At 51.6% G+C, this 15128-nt stretch overlaps 5 protein-coding genes across 5 annotated transcripts; 3 read left to right on the top strand and 2 right to left on the bottom strand.

The window, feature by feature from the left end:
• Window positions 1–48: 48 nt before the first annotated feature.
• J4E92_000077 (uncharacterized protein) lies at window positions 49–1416 on the top strand (the record flags this gene model as incomplete). The annotated part of the gene is made up of 1 exon (XM_051491496.1): window positions 49–1416. One exon carries the CDS (start codon window positions 49–51, stop codon window positions 1414–1416), a length of 1368 nt encoding a protein of 455 aa, XP_051357008.1.
• Window positions 1417–1471: 55 nt separating this feature from the next.
• Window positions 1472–2356, bottom strand: J4E92_000076 (uncharacterized protein; the record flags this gene model as incomplete). The annotated part of the gene is made up of 1 exon (XM_051491495.1): window positions 1472–2356. One exon carries the CDS (start codon window positions 2354–2356, stop codon window positions 1472–1474), a length of 885 nt encoding a protein of 294 aa, XP_051357007.1.
• Window positions 2357–3212: 856 nt separating this feature from the next.
• J4E92_000075 (uncharacterized protein) lies at window positions 3213–4896 on the top strand (the record flags this gene model as incomplete). Its single annotated transcript, XM_051491494.1, has 4 exons — window positions 3213–3411; window positions 3465–3583; window positions 3634–4204; window positions 4256–4896. 4 exons carry the CDS (start codon window positions 3213–3215, stop codon window positions 4894–4896), a joined length of 1530 nt encoding a protein of 509 aa, XP_051357006.1.
• A 2279-nt stretch (window positions 4897–7175) lies between these two features.
• Window positions 7176–7857, bottom strand: J4E92_000074 (uncharacterized protein; the record flags this gene model as incomplete). Its single annotated transcript, XM_051491493.1, has 2 exons — window positions 7176–7760; window positions 7807–7857. 2 exons carry the CDS (start codon window positions 7855–7857, stop codon window positions 7176–7178), a joined length of 636 nt encoding a protein of 211 aa, XP_051357005.1.
• A 2383-nt stretch (window positions 7858–10240) lies between these two features.
• J4E92_000073 (uncharacterized protein) lies at window positions 10241–12649 on the top strand (the record flags this gene model as incomplete). The annotated part of the gene is made up of 5 exons (XM_051491492.1): window positions 10241–10692; window positions 10743–10877; window positions 10934–11413; window positions 11875–12013; window positions 12068–12649. The coding sequence occupies 5 exons, from the start codon at window positions 10241–10243 to the stop codon at window positions 12647–12649; spliced, it is 1788 nt and encodes a 595-aa protein (XP_051357004.1).
• Between the last annotated feature and the right edge of the window lie 2479 nt (window positions 12650–15128).

The following is a 15128-nucleotide window of genomic DNA, read 5'->3' as shown; positions in this document are numbered from 1 at the left end:
GATCTGCCTGTAAGAACACCATCATTATCGCATCTGGATCCTATCAATATGACCGAAAGCATCAACCTGCAATTGGGGTGGCCGTCACCGTCACTCTTTCCATCGGCTCAACTTCTCGACGGCGCGTCAAGCGTACTCAACTCGCAAGCAAAAACCGCAGCCTCACTCATCTACGGCCCAGATGCTGGCTACGAACCACTTCGACGCAGCATCGCAGCATGGCTCACTTCTACGTACGGACGTGGTTTGGAACTTTCGTCCCACCGCATCTGTGTTACGAATGGAGCGTCGGGAAACTTGGATAACGTCCTTGCACGCTTCACCGAGCCAGGCTATACACGCAACATATGGATGGTTGAACCATGCTACTTTTTGGCCTGTCCAATTTTCATGGACAACGGGTTCCAGGGGATGATGAAGGGTGTGCCGGAAGACGATGAAGGGCTGGATGTGGACTTCCTACGACGAAGTCTCGCGGACGCAGATAAATCGACAACACCCGCTCCATCAACGCGAAAGACGGGTGAAAGATATAAGAAGCTTTATCGGCATATCATCTACTGCGTGCCGACGTTCTCAAACCCAAGCGCGAAGACCATGTCGCTTGGGCGAAGGCAGCAACTCATTCGCTTAGCAAGAGAATTTGACGCCCTTGTGGTCACCGACGATGTGTATGACATACTACGCTGGCCAGCGGACAAAGGCGGTAGCTATGAGAGCCTCGGTGACGTACCTCCACGAATTGTCGATATCGATCGCACACTTGAAGGAGGCCCAAAAGACGAATGGGGTAATGCTATGAGCAATGGTTCGTTCTCGAAGATCATAGCACCGGGTGTACGAGTAGGCTGGGCAGAAGCGACCCCTGCGTTCACGCTTGCACTGTCGCAAGTGGGCGCGACCAGATCTGGAGGCTGTCCCGCACACATGGCTGCTTCGTTTGTTCATGAGGTGCTTGAATCTGGGTTGTTGCGCAAGCATCTTGAAACCAAAGTTCTTCCGACATTTCAGGCTCGCTATTATGCTATGCTGGAAGGCATAGAAAATTTTCTGGTACCACTGGGTGTCACTATCTCTACTGGGAAGCCGTACAATGAGATTTCTGGCCAAGCGAGTGGCGCCGACACTATTCCTGAGGAGTCTTCTGCCCAAGCTGGAGGCTACTTCATCTGGCTACTGTTGCCAGAAGGTCTGGCTGGAAAGGGTGCCGATTTGGCTGCGAAAGGCTTGGAGAAATACAACGTAAAGTTTGCATATGGCGACATGATGCAAGTGCAAGGGGACCCTACATCCGCCGTTCGTGCGGCAAAGGGCTATGGAAATGGCATACGTTTATCATGGGCATGGCACACGGAGGTCGAGATTCTTGAAGGTATAAAGAGATTAAGTGCATTGATCAAGGAAGGTAGTAAATAGGTCTAAAACTAGAACATGTAGTTGATACATATTGGATCGGTTGTAAAATGCAGGCTCATTCTCTTGATGGTGGCGTGAGTAAACCCCCAACGACAGCATGTGACTGACCATGCTTTTTAGCACTGTCGTCCAAGAAGAACTTTAAGACAACTCCAGCTGCTGCCACAGAATCGTCATCCGCATCGATAGCATCGAGCGTCTCTTCCAAGACCTTAGGCTGCCAATTCGGAAAGAAATACTTGATTGTCTCACTGTTGATGAAACGATCAAATTCGAAGTGGCCCTGGAACGTAAGGACACGACCAGGTTCGTACATGCCCTGATTAGCGCAGTGCTGAGTTCTTCCCAGCGTTGTCCAGGAGCCCGGCAGCGCTTCTACATCTGGAACAACCACGTGGTCGTGATGCACGAATTGTAGCTTCATCTTTTCGCCATATTTATCTTCCCCGCCTCCACCATCTCCAAAGAATTCGGTGTGGAATTGCCGTTGCAGTGTGATCTCTTTTACCCCTAGTTCCCAGCCTTCCGGATGCTTCTCCACCTTCACACCATAATCTCCTAGTAGAGCTTGACACACCAATTGGTGGCCGAAGCAGCTGCCGAAAATCTTCACCCTGGGCTCTCTCTCATATATTTCTTTCGTCCATCTTGCGAGTTTGCGTATCCAGGGTAGCTCATCGTAGGCCGAGTTCGCGGAGCCGGAGATGATGACAGCGTCGAACTCTGCTATCGAGCTGGGATATTCGTTCTTCGTGACGTCGAAGTCCGTAGATGTGACCTGAATGGTAGGGTTCAAGGATGCGTGTGGTAACTTCGTGTTGGCAGCTGCGGAGGAAAGAAGTCGGTGGAAGATACGCCCATAGGTGGGGGCGCGCTCGGCCGCAACAACGGGCACCGGCGCATCAGCATTGAGCATGCAAATGCGTAAATTTTGTGCCATGGTTGCACAAATTGAGTGAGAGAGCTTTTGACTTGATGTATCCTTCCTGAATAAAGTCTTCTCAAGCCATGTGTCTGTCTTCTATGGATGTCGCTTTCGGGATGCCCGCATTCGGCGATGCACGTGATCGCCGCCGATAAGCGGTTGACGTTTGTCGCGACTATCTCGCGATTTGCCACGTCTCCAACTACACAAGGCTACTGAACTCGCCTACTTTGATACCCACCAACGCGACGACGTCTTCACAATGGTTGAAAGTATCCTTTACGCGATACGGGATGATTACAACATTCTGCTGACGAAAGGTGGCGGACAATTTGCGCCGCTGCAGGACGCCATATCTGTACGCGCAGCAACCCTCGAGCAAGCCCCTATCGCCCGTTTTCCCATGGCGCATGTCGTCTATACAGATGGATCCTAGCAGTCGGGTATCAGGACCCATACTAGCACTGCCATGGCATGGTGTGAGGGCCTGACAGCCCACTATTGGTCGTGACCCACCGTGCCACCATCGGACATGAGAGTCCGAAGAACCATCTCTTTATCCCTCGACCCTAGGCAGCGAACATGGGCATGCAAACCGGTTGATCGTTGCCGTCGCCAAAATGCGGAGAACGACAACATTCGCGAGTCAAGAGCGCAATCTTCGTCCTATCGAGCTGGACTCTGACGTTCCATATCCCGTCCAGCCGCTGTTTAGCTAGAGATAGCGACACTCAACGAGATATCAAGATAGGTATTACTGATATGATTCTTGGTCTTGGTCTTGTATAAAACACGCATCTAATCAGGTGTTCGAGACATCCATTGGGAGACTCTTTTTGCATTTTCCATCCTTACCCCACTCATTGCTACCATGCCCGACGATAGCAAAGTCATGTCGTCCGCCGACATTGAGGACACACATTCCGTCAAGATGGGAGAAGTTGCCTCAGCCAACGTTGATGTGGCGGCTGCCTATGCTCATCATCTTACGGGGGAGAATGCGTACACAAGAAAAGAAGCGACACGCTTGCGATGGAAGCTAGATCTTCGTCTCGTGCCATTGCTCTGGTGTGAGTGATTGGAAAGCGAGATAACGAGAAGCGCTCGCTAATAGTCCTATCAGTCAATATCACGCTGGGCGCTATGGACAAAGTGACGACAGCTACAGCGGCCTTGTACGGCTTCCGAGCTGATACTGGCTTGACTGGAGATAGATACAGCTGGGTTGGTAGTGCATTCTACGTAAGTAACCCTACCTACCATCGCTTCTGGGGTGCTGACAATGCGTGTAGTTTGGTTATCTGTTCTGGTGCCTACCGAGTGGCAGCCTCCTTCAGCGCTTTCCGATCGCCAAATTGATGTTTGTCGTCCAACTGCTCTGGGGCTGCATTCTCATCGCGACGGGTTTCGCCAACAACTTTCCTACACTAATCGCACTCCGTGTCCTTCTTGGAGCTCTCGAAGCTCCTATCGTACCCGGCAATTTCCTCATCATCAGCATGTGGTACCCGCGACGTGAGCAGCCTCTTCGAACCGGCTTGATGTATACGGGTCTTTCTGTGTGCTTCACTGGCCCAATCGGATATGGTATCGGATTTCTAGCAGGCGAACATCAGTGGCGCGCCATGTTTTGGATCACAGGCGCAATGACCATTGTTTGGGCTTGTGTGATCGGTATCTTCCTACCCGACAATCCTGTCAAGGCAAAGTTTGTCAGCGAGCGACAAAAGGCTATCGTGATCGACAAAATCCGGCAAGATCAGACGGGAGTGGAGAACAAGACTTTCAAGAAAGACCAGATGATTGAAGCATTCCTCGATCCCAAGACGTGGCTAATGTTCTTCTTTCATATATGGATCAGTAGTGAGTAAACCTGATGTGCCACACCTCCAAGTTTAGGCTGACGTTCTCTAGTTCCGAACGGAGGTTTGACGAACTTCACGCCTCTCATCATTAAAGGCCTCGGCTACACGTCTCAGCGTTCGACCCTCCTCACAATGCCTACGGGTATCTTGCAGACTGTTGCGTCCTACGTTTGCAATGGCGGAGTATTTCTGACTGCGAAGTACTTTCCTGCCAAACAGCTGCGAACCGCCTGGGTCGTGTTTGGCATCATCGTCGGCATGATCTCAGCAGTCTTCCTATACGTCCTTCCGCTCGACAACTACAACGGGCGTCTCGCAGCGTTATACTGCTCGTACTTCTACCTAGGACCCTATATCGTTGCCCTCGGTATCAATACGGCAAACACCGCGGGTCACACCAAGAAAGTCACCGTCAATGCCCTGGTCTTTATCGCATACTGTATCAGCAACATCATCGCGCCGCAATTCTTCAAGGCCGATCAAGCCCCACTTTACCCACTTGGTATGGGTGCCGTGCTGGGAAGCTATGTCCTATCGATGATCACCATCGCTATGTATGCGATGTATTGCTGGTATGAGAACCGCAGGCGAGACCGCATCGACTCTGATAAGGGGGGAAGGGTGCACGCAGATACTGACTTCCGCGACTTGACCGACAAGCAAAACGTGCACTTTCGATACGTATGGTAGATGTGACAGAAGTTGGCAACATCTTGATACAGAGTTTGTAGTTACGACAGGTTTTATCCAAATGAACAATTCGATTGCGAACACATTGCCTTACCTGTGACTTTCTTCCTCTATAATCCGACACGTGCTTTTCATCAGGTGATTCCCATGACCAAATCGCGTGCGCTACACATTCAAGTAGAGACCCTGCACGTGTCAAGCTGCCCTCACAACACCCGAGAGTCGCGAAGCTACCAGGCGTGCGCCTCCGCACGCAAAAGTGGACCCGTCCTCAGGTTCGCTTATCTTCCGATAGCGGATTCTGTCGGACTTGCAAGTGCGAGACTGCGAGATGCACGAGACCTCCGCGCATCTTTGCAGTGGAGAAAGCAGATACCCTGCATATGCCGAGTGACAAGGATAGCTACGCGTCTCGGGTGTCAAGCTAGGGTCACTGCGACATGAAGAATGCTTCTTATTGATAAATAGTCAGAGGCACCTCGTTGACCGAGACACTTCATCCTACGAGCTGAAAGGCTAGACGATAATACATATCACATTTTCTTGCATTCGACACGATGCCTAAACTCGACATATCCGTTCAAGATGAGCAGAAGGCTTTCGAAGCTGATGTGGCTGCTATTGAAAAGCAATGGAGCTCTGCAAGGCAGTCGCATTTGAAGCGGTATGTAGCCCCGTCAGGTCCTTAGCAGTAGATCAACTCCGTGATAGGTTCCAGCTGACCTTGCCTCCAGACCATACACTGCAAGCACTATAGCCGCGCTTCGTACTTCCATCCCCGCTCCCTCGGAAGCCTCCTCAATTCAGGCCATCAAGCTCTGGGAGCAACTAAATGCCCACAACAAAGCCGGCACATGCGAGTTGACATTTGGCACGACCGACCCGGTTGCAGTCTCGCAGATGGCCAAACACCAGCAGACTGTCTACGTATCCGGTGCTCTATGCGGATTTTCGGAAGTCGCACTCCCCGGAATGGACCACGCCGACTACCCATGGGATACCGTGCCAAAGGTCGTCTCCAAGATCTTCAAAAGCCAGCTTTGGCACGACCAGCGTCAGCGACAATACCGGTTACGACATCCGATTGAGGAGCGTGGAAAGCTGGAGAACTGGGACTACATGGCGCCGATCGTTGCGGATGGCGATATGGGCTTCGGTAGCCTGACTAGTACGATGAAGATGGCGCGCGAGTTCGTGGACGCTGGTGTAGCAATGATACACATCGACGACCTTGCTATCGGGATGAAGAAGTTCACTGTTGGCCAAGGGCGTACTATTGTGCCGACTCAAGAGTACCTGGATCGTTTGACAGCTGTGCGGATGCAATTCGATGTCATGGGTGCGGAGACGCTACTGTTGTGCCGCTGCGACACGGACCATGCCGAGTTCATCACCAGCGTTGTCGACGAACGCGATCACGAGTATGTGCAGGGAGCGACGAAGAAGATAGAGCCGTTGCAGAAGTGTCTCGCGGCTGCGCAGATGAAGGGGCAAGACTTGAAAGCTGCGCGGGACGAGTGGAAGGCCAAAGCAGGGATCAAGACTTTCGATGAGGCTGTTGAGGCCGTTGCGTCGAAAGAAGAGTTTGCCGCTTATAAGATGGAGCTTTCAAGTCGCAAAGTCGCTTCCCTCTCAGACCGTCGCGATATCGCGAGCAAGACCATCCAACAACAGGTTTTCTTCGACTGGGAGCTATCGCGATCGGCGATGGGACAGTACATGATCAAGAGCTGTGTCAAGGGTATCGTCGAGCGTGCCATCGCCGCTGCGCCACTCGGAGACGTGACCTGGGCGCGTATGGACTCTCCGAACTGGGACGACATCGTCGAGTTCCACACCGAAGTTCGCAAGGTGTACCCAGAACGGCTCTTTGCCTTTGGCTACACCGGTGACTACGACTTTGCGAAAGCCGGGTTCAGTGATGACCAGGTTAAGAGCCTTCATCTCGATCTTGCCAAGCTAGGCATCGTATGGCAGGTCCAGCCGATCTGGAGTCTGCAAGGTCTGAACATGGTGACGGAGCAATTTGCGAAGATGTGGCAGGACCAAGGTATCGCTGGCTACTTGAAGTCGGTGCAAGGCCCGGCTCTTAGCTCAAAACCGATGACTGATGGGTTTGAGAAGTTGAGTTACTGCGGTGGATATTTGGCGGATGCTTTCTTCGAGACGGTCGCGGGGGAGTCTATTGTAGACAAGGGCAAAGCAGCGTAGTCGAAAAGACGTCGATAGCCCACATTATGAGTACACTAGTCCCAATGACATCTCTTTTCGTCGACTTGTCATGCCCAGCCCTCGAAATCAAACACACCAGGAAACGAGAGCAGGCAGTCGACAGCCATATCCTCAAGCCCAGAATCTGCATTTCCGTACTCAAATGGCTGCTGCATGGCAAATGGCATCTGGAAGTTTCCGTTGATCTGCTGTAGCTGATTGTTGAAGTTTTCCTCAGATTCCTGGTGATTCGGAGCAAGCATGCCACGAATCGTTGGTAGCTGGGAAGGTTGCGCAGAGCGAGGGAAGTCTTCATTTATCATCTCATCGATCATGCGCAACACCGGACGATGCACTACTAGCGCGCGAACCTGCGGAAGGTGCTCTCGGATTGCCGTAACGGTTTTCTCTGACAGCCGAGTCGGTGGTTTGTTGGGTCGGTCGACCAGCGGGATTTCGCGCGCCAGTAGCTCGAAGACGTCTCGCAGGCATTCTGCCTTCGCCCACCTGTCTGCCATTATCGCTAGAATGTTGGAGCAGGCGCGGAGCGCGTCAGAGATATCGAGAGAGTAGTAATTGTCGGTTCTATGTTGCGGTGGGGTAGCCCAGAAGCAGTACAAGAGTGTAATACCAGACTGGAATTGCACGAGGAGCTGCTAGCATTAGCGCATGCGTCATCGAGTGCGTGGGATTGCTTACTGCAAGCCATGGCTGAGCGATTTGACGATCAATCTGAGTCCTACGAAACATTAAGCAAGCCTGGCTGCTGGCTTGAACCGACCAATCGCCGGCAGATCCGATCACGTTGGCTTTTGTCGGTCGATAAAGCATGAGCAACGTATAGTGATAGATCATCGCTTGCCACCGTTGTGATGTATAACCTTTTGACTGTGGATCTGAAAAGTTTTGTACCCTAGATTTGAAGTTCTCCAGTTCCGCAAGTATTCTTATCCGCCAGTCTGAACTATTCTCAAATTGAGCTTGGTAATCCCATCGAAGCGTAACGGCGCTGATTTCGGATTGTATGCGCCTGCACTGCAGTATATGAAGCGCCGAGGAGTTACATGTGTAATTCTCAGAGTCAGTCAAATCATGATTAGGCGATGTGATGGCAGCGGCTCCTAACAGATCATGATCCTCGATGTTAGCGAAAGGCCTTACGGTAATCATATAGTCCGGCACAGACGGAGGAAGATCGAAGGATGACATGACCAGCCGATCAAGAAGGTATGCGCACCAAAAGCATCGCCGTCGAACTTGAATTACCAGTCGTGCGTGAACGTCGGTTGATGGTGGTTCCGTCTCGCCGAGGTGTAATTGTTGCAGGACACATTGTCGTATCGCTGTGGACGCGAGAGAAATGATGCGCTCAGTAGAGCTCTGGTGTAGTGCATGCACGGACAGCAGTAGATATGCCTGCACCTGAAGGATTCTATCTGGTTGACGTAGCACAGCCGGCAGGAGTGCGATACCACTATCGTAAAACTCTCGAGCATTGAGCATTGCCGTATAAGGTTGACGCAACAGTACTAAAGCTGTCGCGTACACAAGATTGATGAAGAACCCTTGCCATGCTCGTTCTTCGAGGTCACGGGACAAACAGTGCTTCCACTCCGAATGCCATGTGAGGAAGGTGTCCCAGTGGAAAAAGGGATACTGGGCTTGAGCGCGTTCGCGATATGCGTTGAGCAATGATTCTTCGAGTTCCGGTGAGATGCTGGTCAACAGTGTGTGCGCGCTATGCACTTCGACCTGTGCCGGTCGTGCGGTTGTTGGGGTACGAGAAGCATCGTGAGCTGGAAACTGCGCTGAGGGTGATGCGATAAGCCCAAAGATGAGATGATTCAAGTCGGGCTCATCATCTGTGCCCGAAGCTATTGCATAACCCGAAGATGAGCCGGAAAGCATAGATGACCGCCGCGGCGGCAGGGTTTGTCGAATCGAATGAGCAACTGCTCCCCCTGTGATCCCATCACCCGGCAAGTCGCTGCTTGCTGGGGACGTGTCATCTATGTCGTGATCAGGCCTGTTCTGGGTTCTTGCTAGATGATCAAGGCTCTGCTGCGGGTCTCGAGCCTCGAGCTCAGCAACACGCTCTTCCAGAATGCGCACATATTCGCTCTCAACATGCGGCCGAGGCGCTGGCTGCGTAGGAAGACATTCTTCGTCTCCCTTGACGCAATTCTGGCACGGGCGGCTGTCTTCGCACTTCTGTTTCCGATAGCGACATCGCTGGCAAGCTAGTGTTCGTTGCTTTTTGGCAGGCGGCTCCTGCGGAGAACTTTCTGTATCATTGTCCATCGGGTGTATTTCTCAGGCTTCGGTCCATTCTTGGATTCCGCTAGCAATGGCGGTGATGTTTGTTGCGACGGCATACCTTCACGCGGTCCAGGGCGAAGGCCTGGATGACGGTGCCGATTGCCGGGGGCATGCGATAAGGGGGGATGCGCCTTACCAGAACAGGCGAAGCGTCCACGTGACCAACCCTCTCCATCTCCAAGTCTGTGCCCCGCCCACATTTCTCCTGAATTAGAGCCGCTCCCGTGTCAGCTCAGCACTCAATCATGACCACCGTTGACCTGTTTCAACCCGAAGTTTACCCGTCTTCTCCTTCTACGAGGCCCACTCGCCCTCTCATTCTTGGAAGCCCTGAATCGACGCGACAAAGCTTCATTCTGATACGGCCGTAGACCATACGGATTGGGAGCGCGTTCGTGCTCAGTCCCACAACACCCGCACGGTCCCTGCCAAAGAAAAGTGTCGATTTCGCAACACTTTCCTGAAGATGCTGCATCGAACAGACTACGCGTGCCAACCATCTTACTTTCGGGTGCTTGCAGCTCCTGACACCGCTGGAAGCGTGCGCCTTGATCCTCTAGTACAATGTCGTCCATTCTGTCTGGAGGCCGCGTAACTCCAGTGAAGTCTCAGCCTCCTTCTTGTTCGCTAAACAAGTTCTAAAGGCCCGAGTCGGAATCGGAAGTGGAAGCAATGATCGTAATCAATCTGTAGCGATAGCATCTGTAGCGCGTGGGTCTGTGATTAGTAGTCGCCGATATAAGATGTGCAATACCTCGATGGCTGATGAAACAACTGCGCCTCTATTACAGCTAATCGACCGGAATCAGCCACCATGCGCTTCGAATACTCTAGCTTGGCACTTTTTGCCGGGATTTCTTGGGCAGCCTCTTTGCCAAACACTACAAACTTCGAGCAGGAGACGCGCAGCCTCGATGAAATCTACCAGGCAGCTTTGGCAGAAGGTGGCGTTGTCACTCTTTGGCATGGCGGCGATGAGAAGACTCAGCAGAACAGTCTGAAAAGTGCTTTTGAGGCACGGTTCCCTAATATGACACTCAATGTCACCGTCGACCTGTCGAAGTACCATGATGTCAACCTTGACGCACAACTGGCTGCGGACAATGTTTACGTCGACAGCATCATCCTGCAGACGCTTCACGACTACCCACGATGGAAGAAGCAAGGCGCTTTGATGAACTACGCACCATTGAACTTCGACAAGATCTACCCTGTGTTCAAGGACGCCGAAGCGGCTTACAGTGGACTGCTTATCTTTGATTGGGGGTATGCTATTCGTGGTAATGCCTCTACTTACATACGCTAATGAGCAACAGTATCTCTGCAAACATGAACAAGACGAGCACCATGCCGACTTCGTACCAAGACTTCACAAAGCCCGAATACAAGGACAAGATCGTTCTGACCTACCCTAATGACGATGATGCCGTCTTGTACCAGTTCGAACTAATGTACGTTCTCCCCTCCCGTCTCCATATGCCTAATCATTGGCTAACGACTTGCGCAGCATCGAAGAGCTCGGTGAGGAATGGTTCAACGCCCTGCTCGCCAACAACCCCCGCTGGGTGCGCGGTACCGCAACTCCCGGCACGCTCATCAAGGCTTCCAACAGCAGCAGCGCGGTGACCTTCAGCTCGGGTTACTCATTCGCAGACCGACCACCAGTCAAGTACGCGCTCCCCAGCGACGCCAAATTCGTCTCTTGGGCTCAGACCGGCGCAATCTTAAAGAAAGCACCCCACCCTGAAGGCGCAAAGCTACTCCACAGCTTCATGCTCAGCGACGAGAACCAATCTAGCCGTGGCTGGAGCGTTCGCGAGGATATCCCAGCACCAGAAGGCGCCGAGACGATCCTGCAACAGCCCGGTACGGATGCGCCTGCGTTTGCTGAGTTTATGGCAGACCGTGGTCACGTTGAGAGGCGAAGGGACTTTTATGAAGTTAGGATTGGTACTGCGCAGGGTCTCAGCCCGCTCATTGACGATTTGTGAGCATGCTGCCAGATCAACGGTGCGCCTTGAGGTAAACAGTCTACTGGAGACAACATGTAGATGTTATCTGCTGAGGCTGATCCAGTTAATCCAATAATCTATTGGCTGCCCTGGCCGATTTGGCCGTCTTTACTTATACTTTCTATTGAATATCTCTTGCCCGTCCTCTTCCTCTTTTTCAACCTTCCGCGTTTCATTGGGTCCGTCATTGGCGGGGTAGCCTGCCGCGTTCACACGGCGATACCATCCTCTAACCCGATTTGCTCAAGTGCACATGCAGCGACCTTGTTTACTCGCGCCAACCTCACTGCTCTATTATTGTTGCAAACTCGCACTGCAATCCGCTTTGTTCGCGAGGTCTTCGATATGTCTGAATCAAAGCGATCGGCTGCTAAGTAAGTCACAAGCCAGGCATGCTCGCTCCTCTAGCCCTAGATGGGTACTGACGTGATCTCAGGCTCTTCAACAACCCCGCGCTATCCGACGTCAAGATCAAGCAAATCCACGAAGGCCATACGCGCGAGTACTATGCGCATAAGGCCGTGCTATGTCTAGAGTCCGACTACTTTCTCAATGCTTTCACTGGCAACTTCAAGGTAGGTTGGCAGATGTTCAGAGCTGGGTGGAAGGAAATTACTAACGATCTCTAGGAAGCATCAGAAGGCATCATGGAACTCCATGAAGACGATCCCGAACACTTTGAGTTCCTTCTCAAGTTCATGTATACCGGCGCGTACAACAAACACGAGATCGCGAAACTTGCAGGCGACGACAAGATCAAACGGGTTCTTGTTCCAGTCGGCGTGCACGCCATCGCTGACAAATATGACGTCGCCAAGCTCTACGAGCCAGCTGCGGAAGACGTGAAGGCTGTACTTGTGGAAGCTGCCCAAGACAGAGAGATGCTTATCACTGCAATCCGCGCTCACTACGGTACCGAGGTCAACGTCGATGGGGCTATGGGACGTCTCATAACTTCCGTTGTATTGGAAAATCACCAAGACCTTCTCCGGACGAAAGACTTCGAACAGTTGCTGCTTGCGCATCCCACCTTCGCCGCGGACGTTGCGCTAAACTTACAGCGTAACGCACTATCTGCATTAACAGCTGGTTGGTGTATCGGCTGCCGTGCCAATCACAACATTGACGCAGCCGGTATGCGCAAGGCAGGTTGCACACACTTCTATTGCCCGAGATGCAGCAGGCAGTGCCCTCTTCCAGCTGTCGGTTAAAACTAGAGACAGGAAATACGGTTAGCCAGAATGGATGCGGTACTGGACTTGAGAAACAGAAGAAGCACAGCATGGAAGCGATGATAGTTCACAAGGGTGTCTCCTTATGCAAAAACAGTGACGCGTGCAGCGATTCCAGGTACATGTAATGGCGCTCGGTGTAGTAAATATGAGCATTTGAATCGAAGCATGGCTCTTCCGCACCTGCGCAAAACGTAGTTCTCTCAACCCACCTCGTTCAAAAGACAAGAGCCAACACCCTAACAGCCTACGTTGACGTGAGGCTCGCTACATTGCGTGTTTTCATCTTGATGTAGGCTGCAGGCCACCTTGATTTTCAAAGAAAAGAGTGGACATCCTAGAACCTACGTTGACGTTGGGGTATCTACTTCGCATGATTTTAACTTGGTGTATTCTTTTCTCGCACAATATCTGTAGCTGAGTGATTGCTAAACATAGACACTTTACTAGTTCGACCTGTCTTTGGGTCTCGACGAGACAAGCAGTCATTTGTGCTGGACGCCTGAGAATAAGTGCTTTTACGGCGTGCACCGCGCAATATCGGTAAAGCGCGCACTATCAGTAAAGTAAATACATTGACAAACGCGACCCTTTTACGACATACAAAAAGAGGAAAAGTAGCATGCGACGGACGGTGAAATGACAATATCTACATTCCCATACTAAGTGTTCATCTCATAATGCTTGAGGAGAATCGAGTCAAACTCCAGGCCGGCCTCTACCACGTATTCAATATCATTTTGCAGACAGGCATCCCAAAGGTCCGGGATATACACAATTCCATGTGGCGCTCCATGTAGAAGATATACTGCTCGAAGGTTGGGCAATCTCCCGATCCCCATGGCCAGCTGTCGATTGGCCTTGTCCGCGACTTCTAGGTGCCAACTGCCATCATGAGGACTCGAGAGTTGGTCGTTGCTGAGTGCCAATAAGGTAATCGAAGTGGGTAAGCTTTCAACTACTTGAAGCCGGTAGTCCAGAGTCGGATCCCAGTGAGCTTCTTCCGAGGTGTACGTTATCGTTATAGGCGTTTCTGTGAGAATCATAGCGGGCACTAACAGAGTTTGTAGCTTCGTGAACTTGTTAAGAGTACCAACTGCGAGAGTGGAACAGCTTTGGTCGCTGGACCTGGCGTCAATTGGGGAGAGCGAAAGATATCGCAGCGTATCCTTGCTCTGAAGAAGCGCTTCGCAGATACCGCCGCAGTCCAAAACAAGTTCAGTGTCGTCAGGTTCGTCATAGCTTGATAAAAAACCCAGTTCGAAACGAAACTCCCGTAGTCGGTAGCACGATCCTACGGTCATGATGATCTGTTGCATCGATAGATGGCAGTCGACAAGATGAAGAGTGCTGAGATTTCGGAGCCCATCTCCTTCGAAAGGAAGCCGTACAGCCTCGGGGCCGAGAAGAGCGCGTTGTATATCGTACGGTTCGCGGTGACGATAATGTTCCAAAGCTGGAAGATACCGAAAGGTCGCAATGCAATCATCGTATGACTCCGGTTCCGGATATAAACAGCGTACTCCGATATGATCATCATTCAGAATGAAACTGTCTGTGATGACGTTGATCGTAGCAAGTTTTGCAAATTGACTTAGCCTGCTTGATCCAAGTTCAAGACCAAGAAGTCTGCTCAGAGAGCCGCTGTAGGTACCGAGAGTCAGCTCTGATACGTTCGGACTCAACCAAAGCAAGAGCGTCATCTGCGCTTTCTCTGGGGCCCCCCTAAATTCGCGTTCCCAAATGCCTGCCACAATAGGATTGAATAGACCTTGCACCATGGTTGGCAGGCCTTCATCAATTGCTTCCTCTATCGCTAGCACCATATCATCGTGTTGTTCATCAAGGCCATCTTCCTTGGTTCTTCGGGCTAGCGATTGATTACAACGGATGACTTGAATGTATTTGGCCAATTCTGATCGCTCTTTAAACGTTCGGAGGAGTCTCGTCAATTGGCGAACGATGCCCTGTTCGTCCATTTCGAACTCAAAGGGTGCTTCAGGCCCAAACGCTTGCCTCATCTTTTTCTCTTTTCTCCAGCCAACGACATGTATATCTGTGTAGAGCAGAGGTGTCGCACTCTTTCTGAGCCCTTTTGTCGTCCGGCAAAGACTATGTAAGCCCTTTCTCTTCGCACGGTCGTCGTCGTTGTGTTTCAGCCAGCTCTGGTCACAACGTCTCGGCAGATTGGAAAGCCGAATGTTTGGCCGAAGATGTCCAAAGATTGTATCGAGTAGTTCAGTGGGCAATGTAGTAAGATTGGGGGCAGCCTGATTCGGGCCATCCCAAGACATGACTACATCATCGTCCATCGGCGCGGCGCGGTAGCGAAGAGATCAGAGGTGTAGGACGACGATAGGTGAAGAGCACACAAGCACAAATGACTTCGGGCAACTTGGAGGATTGCAAAGGATGGAAGACGTGATGATGTTTGTGATTCACAGCGGTGGAGGAGAAT

Source organism: Alternaria infectoria (genome assembly GCF_024043175.1).
Source record: "Alternaria infectoria strain BMP 0036 chromosome Unknown scaffold_1, whole genome shotgun sequence".
NCBI classification, from domain to species: domain Eukaryota; kingdom Fungi; phylum Ascomycota; class Dothideomycetes; order Pleosporales; family Pleosporaceae; genus Alternaria; species Alternaria infectoria.
This window is presented reverse-complemented; position numbering and strand designations above follow the sequence as displayed.